Here is an 18,618-nt window from a genome sequence, read left to right on the forward strand (position 1 = left end):
CCTTATTAGTTGCCCTACATCAATTCAGCATTATCCCTAATTAATTAAAGTATGAGAATTCTAAAACCTGGCTGAGGATGATCTAATTTAGTTACGCAGTTATGTCCGGAATCCTTTTTAGTACTCTAATCTTTTCTCTATCTTGTTAGGATGTTAGGACCGAAAATTTATAAGATAGGTAAAATACTCCGAAAATTTTTTACATTTTTAATTATAATACGGTCAATATTGCATCGATTAATGAATTTAACACCATTCGATTCCTTATTGAGACGGGCAGAATGCCGAGACATCAATGATCAATCCTGTAATTTGTATATTTTTTAAAACTACCTCTGTAATTCGCATTTTTTAAAGCAAACTTGGGACGTTACCAATTTAAGTATTTTTCGGGGAACATAGTATTAATTTTTTAAATTCTAGCTTTTATTTCTGTTTAAATATAATAATAAAAAAAAAAGAATGGGAAATATAGAAGAAATAATGGAGAGAAAATTTTGTCGCTAAAATTACATGATGTAATGATAAAACTATCGATAATTTATTGGATTTATAATCACACCAATTACTAATAGCGAAACCACTTAGCAGGGTTTGTTTTCTAAAAAAAACTTTACAATTCTTACCAACATAAAAAAAATAATAAAAATAAAAAGTATGGATTCTTTGAGTAACTTGTTAAATAAAAGTAATATATCATGTATTTTAAAGCGATACTGGGCCATTTCGATTATATTTCCCTCACGAAATTAAATTTGTACCCTCTCCCAAATAATAAATATATACGAATTGTATCAATCACAAAACCCTTGTACCTCTATTCCCAATTTACTACCATGTCCCAAGGAAACAATAGGATAAACTTGAGAAGGGATGTTCCATTTAGAAACTAAAGGTTTCTTATTATCATTTATAGAAAAGGCACAAGTTCTGTATTTCATATCCAGATGAACAGTAACCTTATCCCCTTCTTTAAATTTTGCATCATACCATTTATATTTTTTTTCATGATAAACGTAACCATCGGATCCAAGAACCCATCCATGATAATCTTGATCATTTTTATTTAAATCCACATTAATATTGCATACGCCAATATAGATTGTTTTACGCAACTTTTTAACTGAAATATTCCATTCGTAAACTCCTCTACCTTTAAAGACTAAATCTCCTAATATTGATTTAGACTGTGTATTATTGGCTTCAACGGTAAATCCATAATCAGAAACAATTAAATCTGGTTTATCATTTTTCCATTTAAAAATAGGTACTCCTCGAATAAATCCTAATCCTTTACCCGATGATATGGAAAAATATGTATTTTTGATATCTTCATTCGAATAAATATTATATGGTTCAACATGTGTTTTAATTTCTTCTGGATCCATTCGATTTAAATTAATGTAACGAGCGAGTGGAATTAAATATTTTTGAACCTCCTGTTGACCATATGTCTTTGCTTTCGTTAAAGCATATTCCCATATTTCAATTTCTGGTGTTGCAAAAGACTCTTTAGTATCAATAGTTTTCATTAAAAGATACCTTAACCCTTCTATTGATAATGAATCAATTTCGTTTTTTTTCAATCTGTCCTTGGCTACCCAGCATACTAAATATCTAAGTACATCATCATCCATATCATCTATTGTTAAGGAGAATTTATTTACAAGATCAGATAATAGTTTTTTACCGGTATCTTCATTTCCATCTTTCAAAAATGATAAAATTGCAATATACATTTCCGGCTGAAATGACAATTTAAAATGAGCAGCTGCGTAATAAACTTCAATAAAATTATCAACATTTAAATTTTCTTCTCTAATTTTAGATGTATATAGATATTCTAAAACAACTTTCATAGCATTTGAATTAACATTATTAAATGAAAGAATATTGTCTTTTGACTCGGTGAAAATAAGTTCGTTGAAAATTTTGGAACGTGTTGCTAAAATAGGTTTGTACCCAAATACGATTTTTCCATCTGAACATTTTAAAGCAATGTCATGAAATCTTTCATCGTTCATTAATCGTCTTAAATCTTTTTCTAATAATGTTTCTTTTTCTGAAGATGAGAATGTTTGACCCATAATATTGGTATAGAACTGGAAAAAAGATATTTTTTTTTTTCTTTTGGGCGTTAATTTTTTATGGTTGTAACACTTGTAACACTATCGTTTTGGAAAATCTTCTACACGTGATTTAAAATGCTTGTCCAAATGCTCGGAAAATGTACCGGACGTTATCTTTAATAGCTTCGTCTTTAATCTGCCGGCAGTCCGGCAGAAATCTATAACGTAAAGACAAATATTTTTTTTAACCTTCATTTGAATCATTTTCACTTTCTACTAAATTCCAACCTAAGAAAGTAATAATAAAGAAATTAACTTTACTAATAGTTTTGAAATATAAAACAACAATGGGAAACATGAAATTCTAAAAAATAGTAGTTCATCAGATATATCTTATATTAAGACGGTCGTACTATTGCAAGCTAGTTAATATTATGAAAAGGATTTTCAGATATAAAATAATTAATAAATATTTATTTAATCAATTATGATTATAAGTAATTACAATATATATTAAATTAAAGGAACGTTTATCATTAAGGTTAACAAAATTTAATTAATTCTTGTTTCACACGCAATTTACTACCATGTCCTAAGGATGCAATAGGGCAAACTTGAGAAGGGATGTTTTTCCATTCAGAAACTATAAGTTTCCTAATATCATTTACAGAAAATGCGCAAGTTCTGTTTTTCATATCCAGACGAACTGTAACCTTGTCCCCTTCTTTAAATTTTGCATCATACCATTTATAATTTTTCTCATGATAAACGTAACCATCGGATCCAAGAACCCATCCATGATAATCTTGATCATTTTTTTTAAAATTCACATTAATATTATTGCATATGCCAATATAAATTGTATTACACAACTTTTCAACTAAAATATTCCATTCATAAACTCCTCTACCTTTAAAGATTAAATCTCCTAATATTGATTTAGGTTGTATTAACTCATGGGCTTCAACAGTAAATCCACCATCAAAAACTTTTAAACCAAATCCGCCGCTATTTTTCCACTTAAAAATAGGTACTCCACGAATAAATCCTAATCCTTTATCAACAGCCATGGAAAAATAAACTTCTTTGAGTTTTTTATCTGAATAAATATTAAAAGGTTCAATACGTTGTTTAATTTCTTCTGCATCCATTCGATTTAAGTTAATATAATCAGCTAATGGATTTAAATATTTTTGAACCCCCTGTTGATTATACGCTCCATTTTTAGCTCTCGCTAAAATATATTCCCAAATTTCAATTTCTGGCGTTGCAAAAGGTTTTTGAGTGTCGAAAGTTTTTATTAAAAAATACTTTAGTCCTTCACATGATAATGAATCATCTACACACTTTTCCAATCTGTTCATGGCTACCCAATCGACTAAAATTCGAGACATTTCATTGTCCACTTCTTCTGGGGAGAATTTATTAACACACTCTGATAAAAGCTTTTTACCAGTATCTTCATTTTCAGACTTTAAAAACTCCATAACTTGATTAATTATATGTGATTGAAATTCTATCAATCCAAAATGAATTGACGCATGATATACTTCAATAATATTATTAACAGTTAAATTTTCTTTTTTAACTTCAGATACATATAAATATTCCAAAATTACTTTCATAGAATTTGAATTAATATTATTAAATGAAAGAATCTTTTTTTCTAATCCGGTAAAAATGAGTTCGTTGAAAATTTCTGAACGTGTTGCTAAAATACCTTTACATCCAAATATTCTTTCTTTATCTGAACATTCTAACGTAATATCATAAAATCTTTCATCATTAATTAGTTGTCTTAAATCACTTTGTAATGAAGTTTCCTCTTCTGAAGAGAAAATTTGACCCATAATTTCAGTAATTGAGTAGGTGGTTTTTTTTTTGGGGCGTCAAAATTTATTAACCTTTTTGGAAATAATTATGCAGCTGCACGTGAGGTCGTGTAAATATATGCTACGCCACAAGTATATTATCAATTTCTATTTATCGTAATACTTTATTTCGAGGAGTTTAATTTGTCGAGAAGAAACTCCACATTAGATTAAAATAGATTTCCACACGATCTTTTCAGCAAAACCATTGCTCTTTTTGTCTTCACTATCAAGAGAAAAAGAGATTGATCTTGTTAAGTGAAATATGGTTATACGTTTAGAAATTCATAAATACTACGTGAATTATTTTTTATTACTCTGCGATGAAGGAAAATTCGACAGCATGCGAAAGTTGCATAAAAATAATTGCTTGAATAAATAGTCCTGGTTAATTTAAAGAATAGTTAAGTGAAAGATAGTTAAACGACCGAATATTCAAAAAAAAAGAAAAAAAGAAAATGATGAATAACATTTACTTGGCACAGAAAATGGTGATTATCAAGGAAGAACTACTAATTAAGAAAGCATTAAATAAAGCCAAATGATGTTTATAAAGAGCGAGTTGCCAATAAACCTAAATAAAGAAAGATCTCTAAGAGTGAACCCTAAGTCCTAAGACTTAAATAACATGACAGTGTTTACACTGAGATAGAGAAATTACCTCTGATTTACTAAATGATTACGCGGCTTTTTACCTCGGGTACAGGACAAAATCTAAAGTAAATCAGCCAAGCAGGTCTGGAGAATTGGATAATTTATAATACAGCGAATGATTAGTGCGAATGCAAAGAAATTTTGTAATACTGCCTTTGGTTTAGATGGTATAACCTCCATAACTTAATTGACAAAACTGAACAAATCGTGTCATTTTCGTCTTTATCATCACCTATCTTCTATCTCTAATCTCTATTACATATGAAATATATTCCTTCATATATTAGTTTAGAAAATAATTTACCTGTAAAATTTTGAGTCCTCCGAAATTTTTTGCGATATCATGGTATGTACGCACAACTTAGCTATGGAATCTAAAGAAAGTGCAAAAGAAAAAAACACAATTTTCTTTGTGATCATGATTTCACGGGATAACGTTAGCTTTGTTGGAAATTTTCTTGCATTCTTGTAACAAGAATTATTTTATTAGGACACCGGAAATTCATAGATTTCTACATTATTAACGGGATCACGAATACAAACAATGCTTTCTTTAACTAGTAAAAAATCTCTAATTATTATTTCAAAAAAAAAAGTCCATTTCAATTTCATTGCTACAAGTTGTAACATGTTAAAGAAGTAATAATTAATACAAAATTTCATAAATCAGAAAATGATGTAAAAAAGAAAATAATAGACTCACCAAATCAATTATTCCCATCTAACAAGAATTTTTTTATCAGAAGGAATGGAAAATATATCCAATTTTTTTATTTTCTTTTTTCTTTCTTCCGACCATCTTTTCACACATTCTCCAAATTCATTAATATCATTATTAGTTGAAACAACAACGTATAAAAATTTTAAATCCACCATACAATTTTCTAAAAACTTTCTAAATTCATCAAGATTATTAACTATGTGTACAAGTCGTATGTAATCTGTTTTCTTGGGAAAAGCCTTCACTAAATCAATAATAAATCCAGTACTAAGATTCATTGGATATCCTGGATTTAATAATTGAAACTCTTTAATATTTGGATTATTTCCAAGAATATTAAATAAATATTTTATATCATCATCTGCTGTTAATTGTGTTGTGAAATTAATCAAATTTCTACAATTTTCACTAATTGATTTTAATAAGTTGTGATTTTTAATGTAAGTATTTAGGAGATGAAGACTTTTTAAATTTAGCGATATACTCTTGTTTTGTAAAATCATTTGAATTGGATTAAATTGACTGACATATTCCTTGTTGCTCCAATTATAAACTAATTCCAAAGAGCGTAATTTTGAGAATTCCGCTAAAGCAATCCATTCAAAATTCTTAATTGAAACATATGAATCTTCTAATTTTAAAACTTCTAGATTTTTACAATTACCAATAAATTTAAATGTCTCATCATTCATCATTTTTATTCCACATATTTCAATTCTCTTGAGTGAATGAGCAGCGGTATTTAATGATGAAATTATTTCAAATATAGCATCATGATAATCAGCCATATACGCATTATGAACTCCATAAATGATTATATTTTCCAAATTATTCTGATTTTTGATTAAAGATACCAACGGCCTTAAAATCAATTGAAAAAAAGGATGTTCAATTTCAACTGTTTTTAAATTCTTACACATCGAAAATGCTTCCAAAATTGCAACCTTGAAACTTGAACGATCAAGTTCCAAATATTCTAAATTTTCAAAAAAATTTTTTGATTCATTAAAATCATCCAAGTTTAAAAAGGTTGTGATGATATTTTCAATCTTATTAACTATATTATATCTCATTTCAACATTTGATCCAACTATTCTCTCATCATCCACGTAAAAATATTCCACATCATCATTTTCTTTTCCATTGTTACTGAGAAATCCTTTAATGTCGTTATATCTTATATCAAATTTAAACCATTGAATGTTTGCTCTTCTCCTTGCCATATTCACTAAAATTAATAAAATAATAACCCAAATTTGTCCGAATCCTGGCCACTTATCATATTCTAATTTAGAAAATATTGAAGGTAATGTATCATCTTGTTCCATTAAACCCATAAAGTATTCAACTTCATTTTCATTATTATCGTAAAACTTCGAAGTGATCCTGAAAAGATTATCAAAATCTAAATGAGTAATAAAACTAGGATAATCAAAGAAAGTATTTTTATCCTTTTTTAAGAACGAAAGTAAAACGGGAATGATTTTTGTATGATTATAATCAATTTCTTTACGAAACGGATTTTTCCATAAAAAGATAATAGCATTTTCACACCATGTATGATTTACTTGAATAATGGAGAATAGCGTTTTAGTATCTTGTACATTACTAAAAATTTGTTGGTAACATTCGTTTGGTAGTCTTGAACTCATTCTTTGATACAACAGAATAAGAAAAAATGGACGATTAACTATTAAGTAATTAGGATATTTGTATTACAAAATAAAAAAAAATAAGGTTACACAAATACGTACAATCTAGGCACAAACACGAATAGCCACATAATTATCTGAGTAGAACAAACAGATCTTGCTCGGTGCTTTCTTTAAACATCAAGTATACACGTTATAAAGTCGTATACATGAATCATTGTTGGAGGGAGACCTGTTCGTTGACAACGCAAATTTCAATTTCTTTATTTTTTTTTTATTTTCGCTCGTATTAAGATTTCTAACTTCGATTGTTTCTTTTTGTTTGTCCTTTCAGTATTAAAATAGACATTACATTCAATCCAAATATCAAATTAATACTAGAATATAATAAAGAATGATTAATTATTTTGTTTCATAAATGTAAAATAATAAATATCGAAAAAAAGAAAATTTAATTTTTATATGAACAAAACCCAATAAATCCCCTGCATACTTCGTGCAATAAATAAAAAAAGAAATATTTTTCCGCGTAGATCATACTTATTATTAGATACTATTATGCGAAGGAGCGTTACATTTATGTATATTATACAGAGAAGGATAATGGATAATTATTTTAATAAAATAAAAATTTAGGAATTATATTTGTTTATTAATTTGGTAGAACAAAAGTTTCATGTTAAAAGTCTAGAACTGTGGTAAAGACGATTAACTGTACTGAATTAGTAAAATTTGCGCTAACCCCTGTTTTCCCTGTCACAAACATCACTTTTTATGATCATCATTATGTAAGATGTAACACTTTCAAGATCGCGTAACAGTGTGTTTGTGCGACAAACTTGTACTTTTCGAGTAATAATTAATATACAAAATATACACGTAATTATTCTTGAAAGCCTGTGACAGATACAAACTACAAAATACATGGATATGTTAAATAAAGATTAGCCAATCGAGCCATGTTTCTGGTGAAGTCGGACCCAATCTTTATTAGTTATGTATTACTGTATTAATCGACTACAGTTCTGAACATTTCGACCGCAAAAGAACCATATTGTGTTACGTTGTTGAAGTAAATTCATACGCAGTGATGTGCATAATGAATTTTTATTGGAATTGGAAGGCTTGGAATTGGAAGAATTGGAAGATTCCAAGATTCCAATAATTTTCAATACATTAGTTTTTATATATACGAATATATATTTCTATGTGCATTGGAAGCTTCCAAAAAATTTATTGGCATTGGAAGGCTTGGAGCTTCCAATCTTCCAATGCACATCACTGGCTTAACATATCAAAATATAAATATTCTTTAACAAGTTCGAAAATTATTATTTATTTTTTTATGTATTAAAAATTAAATTCCATTTTCCTTTATTACAATTACTACCCTTATACACAGTGAAATTCGATATAACGGAACCATCCGTTCCAGTAAAAATATCCGGTATATCGAGACTTCCGATATATCAAAAAATTTAAAAAATTTCGATATACCGGATTTTATATATAAATCACATGAAATTCCGTTATATCAAGTTTTTATTTGTGCGACATGTGCGACGAACATTGAAAATTTAGATTATTTTTATTTAAAACATTATTTGAGAAATTTTATACACTGAAATTTACCAAAACTTAAAAAAATTTTGCTTTTTCTTACTATCCGAAATAATTTTTTATAAAAAAAAATTATCATGTTGCTCAAAAAAAATGAGATTATCTGTATCACGTGAAAATACTGTAATTTTATTGGTTTAAAATTGTGAATCGTCACGTGTTCCGGTATATCGAACCATTTTTATTATAACCGTTCTGTTATTTGTTCCGTTATAGGCTTATAGCTATTATCGAGATTTTACTAATAAATTCCGTTATATCAAACTTATTTTAATATATGTGATTAGGTTCCGGAAAAAAGTTCCGGTATAAGGCCAGTTCCGGTTTATTGGGGTTCCGTTATATCGGATTTCACTGTGTAATTAACAGTACTATTTATCTCCTTTGGATTAATTAAATTAATTGGATCGACACTCTCTCTTAGCATTAGTTTAATATTTATATTTGTTTTTATGGAGTAATAGGAAGTTTAGTGGTTATGTTAGCTGACATTTCTGTTTTTTATCATTATGGTAGTACGTAAAAAAAAACCTAAACTTGAAAACACACAAGTGCATGTGTACCAATTCTATAATTACATGTCGAAGTTTAAAAATCTAAGGCATTCCATATCAAGAGCTTAGTCAAAAGCTTATGAAGTCTACGGCAAAAAGCTATTTTACGAAGCCACATAGCAATGTGACGCCACTGACGTTGACGTTAAAAAAGTTAACGTTTCAAATGTTTCAATATCTGCACCTCTAAACCAATTATAAATTTTAACGCTTTCAATTACAGATTCGCAATAACAGACTTGCAGCAGAAAAAGATATTATTTTTATTGTTTGTTTTCTTTCTTTAAAAAAAAAAATACTTTAAAATAAACAAGAAAAAAATATACTCCATATTAGTTCTTATTCACATGGGGTTCTATACGTAATTCACTACCAACTCCCAAGGAGGCGATAGGATAAACATGAGAAGGAATCTTTTTCCATTCGGAAACTATGGGTTTCTTAATGTTATTTACTGAAAATGCACATTTTTTGTTTTTCATGTCTAGATGAACAGTGACCTTATCTCCTTCTTTAAATTTTGCATTATACCATTTCCATTCGTTCTTATAATAGACATAACCATCAGATCCAAGAACCCATCCATGGTATCTTTGGTCAGATGTTGTTTTAGTCAAATCCTCATTAATATCACATATACCGATATAGATGTTTCCACATAATTTTCGAATCAAAAGATCCCATTCATAAATTCCCTCACCTTTAAAAATCAAATCTCCTAATATAATTTTGTGATGTGTAAGTGTAACCAAATCTTCCAACACTGACGCAAACTCAATTTTCCAAACTGCCTTTACAGTGTATTCATCATCAGATGTAATTAATTGTTTATCTACTTTATTATTCCTCCACTTAAAAATTGGTACTCCGCGAATAAATCCTAATTCTTCATTCATTGCTTTAGAGCGATAAACATCTTTGAACTTATCAATTGTATGAATATTGAAAGGTTCAACATGTTGTTTGATTTCTTCTACATCCATTCGATTTAAATTGATATAACCAATCAATGGAGTTAAAAGATTTTTTACATTTTCAATTTCTTTTGTATCGCATATTGAAAGAGATCTTTCATTTAAGATTTTTTCAACGAGAGTTTTGTTTTGTATGACCTTTCTTATAACTTTTACTAAAGTATATTCCCAAATATTGAATTCGGGTGTCGCGAAAGGAATTTGAGTATCAAAAGTTTTATCTAAAAGATATTTTAAACCTTCTAATGATAATGAATCAATTTCACTTTTTTCCAATTTATTCTTAGCAACCCAATTAATTAATATTCGAGACATTTCATTGTCTTCCGCTCTTAATGAAAAATTTTCAACATATTCTGATAAAAGTTTTCTACCGACATCCACGTTTCCATTTATCAAAGATTTCGTAAATTTAATAATATGATCTTGAAGGTCAATCAAGTCAAAATGAACGGACGCATAATAAACTTCAACGATATTATCAACATTTAAGTTTTCAACTTTAGATGTATATAAAAATTCCAATATAACTTTCATAGCTGTTGAACTAATATCATTAAATGAAAGATTGTTATTAATTTTTGTTGATTCATTGAAAATGGATGAGTTGAAAACGTCAGAACGAGCTGCTAAAATAACTTTACATCCATGTATCGTTCCATCCGAACAATTTAAGGTAATATCGTGAAATTTTTCATCATTCATTAATCGTCCAAAATCATTTTCTAAAGATCTTCCTCGTGGTAATTGATCTTTTTCAGTTTGCATTGTAAGAAAATATGTCGCTAAAGAAAATGTTTATTAAATAGAATTTTGGAAGCAAAAATTTTTTTTTTGAATTCTACCGCCATTTTATTCTATTTGTTTGGTTTGCTTGATATTGTGTAACATACAAGTGGTTTTCTCGCAATGAAGCCAATCATGCATCTGGTCTAATCAATAAAAGTTAGTTATCTTTACAATAAATATTACCATCATTGGTAAAACTGTGAAAGAAATTTTAAAATAGAAAATGGCCAAACAGATTATTTAGTGAGATTAATAATATGAAACTTTATTTCATAAAATAGTTAAAATTGTATAATTTTGAACGGACGGCGGTCGCACTATTATAAAGTGCACAAATCATTTATGATATAATAAATAATAAACCACTATTTTCTAATAAAATAAAAATAGAAATTTACATACTACACATAAACTTAATTTAATTTACGTCGTTATCATTTCTTTTAACAGATCCATGGAAATTATTTGAGGTCCCATTCGCAATTTACTACCACATTCCAAGGAAACAATAGGATAAACTTGAGAAGGAATATTATTCCATTCAGAAATCACAGATTTCTTATTATTATTTATAGAAAAGGCACATCTTCTGTTTTTCATATCTAAATGAACAGTAACCTTATCTCCTTCTTTAAATTTTGCATCATACCATTTCCATTTTTTCTTATAATAAACATAACCATCAGATCCAAGAACCCATCCATGATATTTTTGATCAGTTTTATCCAAATCCTCATTAACGTCACATATACCGATATAGATATTTCCGCATAATTTTTCAATCGAAATATCCCATTCATAAATTCCATTACTTTTATTACTCTTAAAAATCAAATCTCCCAATATTGATTTAGGTTGTATTACTTCGGCAACAAATCCACCATTAGTTATAATTATTTGATTATCTGATGTACTTGATTTATAGTTTATCCACTTAAATATAGGTATTCCACGAATAAATTCTAATTCTTCATCTAGTGCTTTGGAACAATAAACATTACTAATATCTATAGCTGAAAAAATACCAAAAGGTTCAACATGTTGTTTAATTTCTTTTGTATCCATTCGATTTAAGTCAATATAACTGATTATTGGTGCCAAATGATTTTTTATTTCTTCAACTTCTTGTGGTTCACAAGTTGAAAAAGAACTTTTATCCAAAATTTTGTCAATGAGCGTTTTGTATAACTTTTCTAATAGCTTTTATTAAAGAATATTCCCAAATATTAAATTCTGGTGTTGCAAACGGAATTTGAGTATCAAAAGTTTTTTCTAAAAGATATCTTAAACCTTCTAATGATAATGAATCAATTTCATTTTTTTCTAATTTATTTTTTGCTACCCAATAAATTAAAACTCGAGACATTTTATTGTCGGCTTCTAAAGAGAATTTTTTAACGCATTCTGATAATAACTTTTTACCAACATCTTCATTTTCATTCATCAAAGATAATTTTATTGTAAATTCTATAATATGTTCTTGAAGATCTATCAAATCAAAAAGAATTGATGCGAAATAGGATTCAATAATATTATCAACATTTAAACTATCAAATTTAGATGTATATAAAAATTCTAATATAACTTTCATAGCTGTTGAATTAATATCATTGAATGAAAGATTATTATTCTTCTCTACTGATTCATTGAAAATATATGCGCTGAAAACATCGGAACGAGTTGCTAAAATAGCTTTACACCCATATATAGTTACTCCATCTGAACATTTTAAAGCAATGTCATAAAATCTTTCATCATCAATTAATAGTCTAAGATCATCTTCTAAAGATCTTCCTCGCGGAGAATTATAATTTGCATCGGTTTTAATTTTCATTATACAATTTTAATCGAACGATGAAAGAAAAAAAAAAAATTTGAATATGGCGTAAAATTTCCCCAAAAATTTGGCTAGAATATTCCCTGGTCTAACTAATTTAAGTTAGAATTTTTCTTTGTCAAAGAATAAATTTCTGGATGATTCTAATTGGCTAGTAGAATGCATATTACATTTTTACAAGTAAAAATTATCATTTCCTTATCTCCATATAAATGTATTGTCCGGAATATATTCAGGATTTGTCTAGGTGTTACCAGAAATCAGAAAAGGAAAAAAATAATGGTTACCGTAAACCGATCTACCGATATCTGAGTCTTCATTCGTTAAAAATCAAACGATTAATATTGGAAGTAAGATAAATTTGTAGCTCGATCATCGTCAATTAATTTAAATCACTTTCTTCGTGGATTATATAAACGTGACGGTTAATGTTTATGTATATTATTTGAAGAAAAATACAGAGTATGTCGTTACAGGAAAAGCTAATATGCTAACAAAAAAAGCATTGAAATCAACATAAATGATGTCGATGTCACGACCGTCACGTGATCGATTATTATAAAAAAAGTCCTTAGCATCCAAATCTTTATATAACTCTTATAAAGATAACCATCTGAATTGATTCATTATTCTTTGTTAAACCAACAATTTGTCCATGTATGACTTTAAGGGTCCAGTATATTACGTCATCCCCTATATGGCAAAAAATTGGAGATCATCTTTTTCTTACTTTCGTTACAAGAAAAAATTTTTTAATATTTTTCAAACTCCTGCTTAAAAATATCTGTTAGAGAGCCAAAGTTTCTGATTTTTCAAATAAACTTTAAAAAAGTATAGTATAAATATAGTTTACAACGAAAAACTACCATATGAAGTTAACAGTAGTTGCGAATTCTCTAAGGTAAGTTGCGAATTCTCTAATTAGACTAACTTTAAATTAACTTAAAACTTGCGAAACTTTGAGACTTAATAATATAGTAATTAGTTAAATAATTTATATCAAAAAATTAGCAAGCATCATATTCAAATAAAAATTTTTACTAATAACATTTTATTTTTTTATTATCTTAATAAGCGTATTTGTTCCTTTAAACTAAATACAAAATATTTCATGTGTTGTGAAGTAATAATTAGATTATTATAATTTTATAATGAAATGGAAAGGCAAATAAATTAATTTAATAACCTTGAATTATATATTTGGCGTTTGTGGAGTTATTATTTATTTATTTTTAATGTACAATATCAATCAAGCAAATGGTATTTTCATTAAGTTTTGTCCATAAAAATATATAGAAATATTAATAAATGGTTAAAATGTAGATAGGATGCATTATATTTATTATTTGAACGTATATTTAATAAAATTCATATGGTAGGTTGGGAAATATTTTATTTTTCCAAGAGTTTTCTCGTCAATTTCGTGGTCACGTGATCATATAAAATGATCGTCATATGGTCATATACAAATGATGACGTAATATACTGGACCCTTAAATCGATGAATTTCCGCCAATACTTAAGGTACAGCTAATACTACATTCACGTAAAATATAAGCGATTGGCATGATCGATTGCAGAATTCTTTGATAAAAAAAAAGTAATAACGCAATATTTAAGTGATAGAGTTTACTAATTTTTAGGTTCGATTCGCAATTTACTAGTGTGTCCCAAGGAAGCAATAGGGTAAACTTGAGAAGGAATATTTTGCCATCCAGAAACTACAAATTTCTTATTATTATTTATAGAAAATGCACAGGTCTTGTTTTTCATATCTAGATGAATAGTAATCTTATTTCCTTCTTTAAATTTTGCACAACACCTTTTCCATTTTTTCTCATGATAAGCGTAACCATCAGATCCAAGAACCCATCCATGATAAACTTTATCATTTTCATTTAAATTCACATTAATATCACATATGCCGATGTAGACTTTGTTATTTAGCTTTTCAATTAAAATATTCCACTCATAAACGCCTTTACCTTTAAAGATCAAATTTCCCAATACCGATTTAGGTTTTACGAGACCATTACCTTCAACGGTGAATCCATCAACAGATATCTTTAAACTAGATCCGTTATTTTTCCACCTAAAAATAGGTACTCCACGAATAAATCCTAACTCTCTACCATTTAATATGGAACTATAACTCTTTTTAAGCTCTTGAGTCGGATAAGTACCGAAAGGTTCAACATGTTGTTCAATTTCTTCTCCGTCCATTCGCTTTAAGTTAATGAACTTAATTAACGGAGTTGAATGATTTTTTATTCCTTCAATTTCTTGTGGTTCACACATTGAAAAAGATTTTTTATCCAAGATTCTCTCAATGATTGTTTCGTTTTGTATAACTTTTCTTATAAATTTTGCTAAAGTATATTCCCAAATATTAAATTCTGGTGTCGCAAAAGGAATTTGAGTATCATAAGTTTTTTCTAGAAAATATTTTAAACCTTTTAAAGACAATGAATCAATTTCACTATTTTCCAATTTATTCTTGGCCACCCAATTGATTAAAACTTGAGACATTTTATTATCTACGTTTATGGAGAATTTTTAACACATTCTGATAAAAGTTTTTTTCCAACATCTACATTTTTATCCATTGAAAATTTTCTTGTAGATTCAATAATATGATCTTGAAGATCAATTAGATCAAAATGTATGGATGCATAATAAACTTCAACTATATTATCAACAGTTATTAATCCTTCAACATTAGATGTATACAAAAATTCCAATAAAACTTTCATTGCTGCTGAATTAATATTTTTGAATAAAAGGTTATTATTACTCTCTAATGATTCATTGAAAATGCATGAGTTAAAAAAATCTGAACGAGTCGCTAAAATAGCTTTACAACTATATATCGTTTCTCCGTCCGAACATTTTATAGCAATATTGTGAAATCTTTCATCATCAATTAGTCTTTTAAAATCTTTTTCTAAAGATCTTCCTCTTGGGGAAGAATTATTAGTTATCATTTTTTTTTAAAAAAAAATTCAAAACTGATTTTTTATTTACAGAATATATTTATACACTATATACGGCTAATTATGCGACGTCTTGATTTTCAAAAATTAGATTTTGTGTAATTAATTATGTTTGTGACTATAAACAATGTAAAAAGTCTTGTAATTATCGCAATGGCGCTCCTGATCTCTTTGTTGTTAATGTTTGCATAGCGTGAGATTTCTGATTTTTGGATAAATCACATTAAGTATTAAATGATTTACATATTTTTGCTCTAAAGCGAAAAAGGTTTAAAACTCATTTAGATGATGTCATGAGGCACTTACGTATCAAACCATGTTCTTTTGTAGTAAACCAGAAGTTATTTTTATTAAGTAATCATATTATGATATTAATAATAATGGATAAATCTAATTGTATCAGCCTGTTACGCGTCTTATTTGTAACAACCCCAATTTTATCCAATTAAAATTTAAGATCAGGCGTAATGTAAACAAAACCAAAAGATCAGTCGTGTAACTAAGACAAAAGAATTTTTTAAAAAATTTCAAGAAACTGCTTATAACTTAAAATTTTGTCTATGAAACTGTCTTAAATACATTAAGTAAAAGTTTTCCAAATTAAATTTTGCATATAAAATTTTATTTGTGAATTTGTGAAACACATATTATATTAAATTTATTATTAAAAAAAAATAAAAAAAGGATGTTACAAATAAGATATGTAACAGGCTGTTACAAATACATTTTTTCAATAATAATATATATAATATTATTCAATTCGCAATTTACTACCATATCCTAAGGAAACAATAGGAGAAACTTGAGAAGATATATTCCATTCAGAAACTGTGGGTTTCCTAATGTTATTTACAGAAAATGCACAGGTTCCATTTTTCATATTCAGATGAATGGTAACTTTATCCCCTTCTTTAAATTTTGCGTCATACCATTTCCATTTTTTCTCATGATAAACGTAACCATCAGATCCAAGAACCCATCCATGATAACCTTGATCATTCTTATTTAAACTCACGTTTATATCACATATGCCGATGTATACTTTGTTATTTAGCTTTTCAATTAAAATATTCCACTCATAAACTCCTTTACCCTTAAAAATCAAATCTCCCAATACCGATTCCTGTATAAAAGCCGTGACAGTAAATCCATTATTCGGAACATTGAAAAGTTTATTCATTCCATTATTTTTCCACTTAAAAATCGGTGCTCCACGAATAAATTCTAGTTCTTCATTTAATGCTTTGGAATAATAAACGTCACTAATCTTTTTATCTGAATAAATATTAAATGGTGCAACCTGTTGTTTAATTTCTTTTGCATTCATTCGATTTAAGTCAATGTAACTAATTAATGGAGTTAAACAAAGGTTTAATTCTTCAATTTGTTGTGGATTACATATTGAAAAAGAATTTTTATTCAAAATTTCCTTAACAAGCGTTTCTTTTTTCATAACTTTTCTAATAGCTTTTGTTAAAGAATATTCCCAAATATTAAATTCTGGTGTTGCAAAAGGAATTTTAGTATTAAAAGTTTTTTCTAAAAGATATCTTAAGCCTTTCAATGATAATGAATCATTTATATCTCTTTCCAATTTATTTTTGGCTACCCAATCAACTAAAATATGAGATATTTTATTATCCACTTTTAGGGTGAATTTTTCGACACATTCTGATAAAAGTTTTCTGCCAATATCCACGTCCCCATTAACCAAGGATTTTGTAAATTCAATAATATGATCTTGAAGCTCAATCAACTTAAAATGGATGGATGCATAATAAACTTCAATGGCATTATTAAAAGTTAAGCTTTCAACTTTAGATGTATATAAAAATTCCAATATAACTTTCATTGCTGATGAATTAATATCTTTGAATGAACAGTTATTTTTGCTTTCTGCTGATTTGTTGAAAATGTATTTGTCGAAAACATCTGAACGAGTCGCTAAAATAGCTTTACATCCATATACCGGTTTTCCATCTGAACATTTTATGGCGAAATCGTGAAATCTTTTATCATTAATGAGTTTTCTAAAATCTTTTTCTAAAGAACTTCCTCCTGGAGAAAAATTATCTTGATTATTTGTAAAATGGTTTTCAGTTTTCATGATTTAAAAATTTTTAAAATTTTTAAAATTGTTTCAATTTTCTATATATATACAGTATGGGAAATTCCCTAACTGTGCGCCGTCTTGTTTTTCAAAATTGGATTTTGTGAACCTGATCTAACTATTTATGTTCGTGATTATTTGGAAGCGATAATAAAACGTATTATCTTTGATCTGTATCATATGTTATTTTTAGCTGCTCCCTTTAAAGATGATCAACGTATCGACTCATGACAAATTTTTTTAAGCCGCTATTTAAACTTATTAACGTAATTCATCTGGTCTAAGAATTTGATGAGTGTACAAAATTATTTAATTAACCAACTTTTAAATATAAATACTATATTAATATCAGCAGTATAAAGTTTAAATCATACATGCCAATCCGATAAATTTATTAAGGACGCGGTGTGTCTGGTGCTGAATCTAATTTCTAGTTCAATTCGCAATTTACTACCGTGTCCTAAAGAAGAGATAACGTTAAGATAAACTATAATAGTAGTGTAAAAATATACCTTATATCTCATGTCGAGCCACTGTGGAAAATAATAGTGCTTAAATGAAGTGGTTTGCTTATAATAATATAACTGCAAAAAACATTAGCCTTTCTTCCCTTGTTCTTTTAATAAAAATTTTAAAAGAAACTATATCTTGTCATATTTAATATATTTCACGGAATTTTAAGCCTACTGCATAATGAATGAACCTTACTTTTTTACTCTTGCCCCTTTAAATAAAGAAAACCCGCTTCTTCTGGTTACTTTTCGTGCATTACAC

General features: G+C 27.7%; 10 protein-coding genes across 10 annotated transcripts; all 10 read right to left on the minus strand.

Annotated features, from left to right (window-relative positions):
* Nucleotides 1–406: 406 nt before the first annotated feature.
* OCT59_010161 (uncharacterized protein) lies at nt 407–2,087 on the minus strand (the record flags this gene model as incomplete). Its single annotated transcript, XM_066132853.1, has 1 exon — nt 407–2,087. One exon carries the CDS (start codon nt 2,085–2,087, stop codon nt 795–797), a length of 1,293 nt encoding a protein of 430 aa, XP_066000459.1. The 3' UTR covers nt 407–794.
* Nucleotides 2,088–2,513: 426 nt separating this feature from the next.
* On the minus strand, nt 2,514–3,936 carry OCT59_010162 (uncharacterized protein). Its single transcript, XM_025314741.2, has one exon. It carries the CDS (start codon nt 3,917–3,919, stop codon nt 2,612–2,614), a length of 1,308 nt encoding a protein of 435 aa, XP_025184418.2. The 5' UTR covers nt 3,920–3,936; the 3' UTR covers nt 2,514–2,611.
* Nucleotides 3,937–4,163: 227 nt separating this feature from the next.
* OCT59_010163 (uncharacterized protein) lies at nt 4,164–4,939 on the minus strand (the record flags this gene model as incomplete). The annotated part of the gene is made up of 5 exons (XM_066132854.1): nt 4,164–4,166; nt 4,258–4,324; nt 4,417–4,514; nt 4,636–4,678; nt 4,899–4,939. 5 exons carry the CDS (start codon nt 4,937–4,939, stop codon nt 4,164–4,166), a joined length of 252 nt encoding a protein of 83 aa, XP_066000460.1.
* Nucleotides 4,940–5,202: 263 nt separating this feature from the next.
* OCT59_010164 (uncharacterized protein) lies at nt 5,203–6,967 on the minus strand (the record flags this gene model as incomplete). The annotated part of the gene is made up of 3 exons (XM_025314740.2): nt 5,203–5,208; nt 5,298–5,315; nt 5,402–6,967. 3 exons carry the CDS (start codon nt 6,965–6,967, stop codon nt 5,203–5,205), a joined length of 1,590 nt encoding a protein of 529 aa, XP_025184417.2.
* Nucleotides 6,968–9,473: 2,506 nt separating this feature from the next.
* On the minus strand, nt 9,474–10,883 carry OCT59_010165 (uncharacterized protein; the record flags this gene model as incomplete). Its single annotated transcript, XM_025314739.2, has 1 exon — nt 9,474–10,883. One exon carries the CDS (start codon nt 10,881–10,883, stop codon nt 9,474–9,476), a length of 1,410 nt encoding a protein of 469 aa, XP_025184416.1.
* Nucleotides 10,884–11,327: 444 nt separating this feature from the next.
* Nucleotides 11,328–11,969, minus strand: OCT59_010166 (uncharacterized protein; the record flags this gene model as incomplete). Its single annotated transcript, XM_025314738.2, has 1 exon — nt 11,328–11,969. The coding sequence occupies one exon, from the start codon at nt 11,967–11,969 to the stop codon at nt 11,328–11,330; it is 642 nt and encodes a 213-aa protein (XP_025184415.2).
* Nucleotides 11,970–12,072: 103 nt separating this feature from the next.
* Nucleotides 12,073–12,738, minus strand: OCT59_010167 (uncharacterized protein; the record flags this gene model as incomplete). The annotated part of the gene is made up of 1 exon (XM_025334013.2): nt 12,073–12,738. The coding sequence occupies one exon, from the start codon at nt 12,736–12,738 to the stop codon at nt 12,073–12,075; it is 666 nt and encodes a 221-aa protein (XP_025184414.1).
* Nucleotides 12,739–14,373: 1,635 nt separating this feature from the next.
* OCT59_010168 (uncharacterized protein) lies at nt 14,374–15,039 on the minus strand (the record flags this gene model as incomplete). Its single annotated transcript, XM_066132855.1, has 1 exon — nt 14,374–15,039. One exon carries the CDS (start codon nt 15,037–15,039, stop codon nt 14,374–14,376), a length of 666 nt encoding a protein of 221 aa, XP_066000461.1.
* Nucleotides 15,040–15,284: 245 nt separating this feature from the next.
* OCT59_010169 (uncharacterized protein) lies at nt 15,285–15,725 on the minus strand (the record flags this gene model as incomplete). The annotated part of the gene is made up of 1 exon (XM_025324779.2): nt 15,285–15,725. One exon carries the CDS (start codon nt 15,723–15,725, stop codon nt 15,285–15,287), a length of 441 nt encoding a protein of 146 aa, XP_025184413.2.
* A 636-nt stretch (nt 15,726–16,361) lies between these two features.
* Nucleotides 16,362–17,841, minus strand: OCT59_010170 (uncharacterized protein; the record flags this gene model as incomplete). The annotated part of the gene is made up of 1 exon (XM_025314737.2): nt 16,362–17,841. The coding sequence occupies one exon, from the start codon at nt 17,839–17,841 to the stop codon at nt 16,486–16,488; it is 1,356 nt and encodes a 451-aa protein (XP_025184412.2). The 3' UTR covers nt 16,362–16,485.
* Nucleotides 17,842–18,618: the final 777 nt, after the last annotated feature.

This window comes from Rhizophagus irregularis, chromosome 18 (genome assembly GCF_026210795.1).
Source record: "Rhizophagus irregularis chromosome 18, complete sequence".
NCBI lineage: Eukaryota > Fungi > Glomeromycota > Glomeromycetes > Glomerales > Glomeraceae > Rhizophagus > Rhizophagus irregularis.

Coding starts and splice junctions, on each gene's coding strand:
- OCT59_010162 (XM_025314741.2), bottom strand. CDS start 3,919: ATGGGTCAAATTTTCTCTTCAGAAGAGGAAACTTCATTACAAAGTGAT.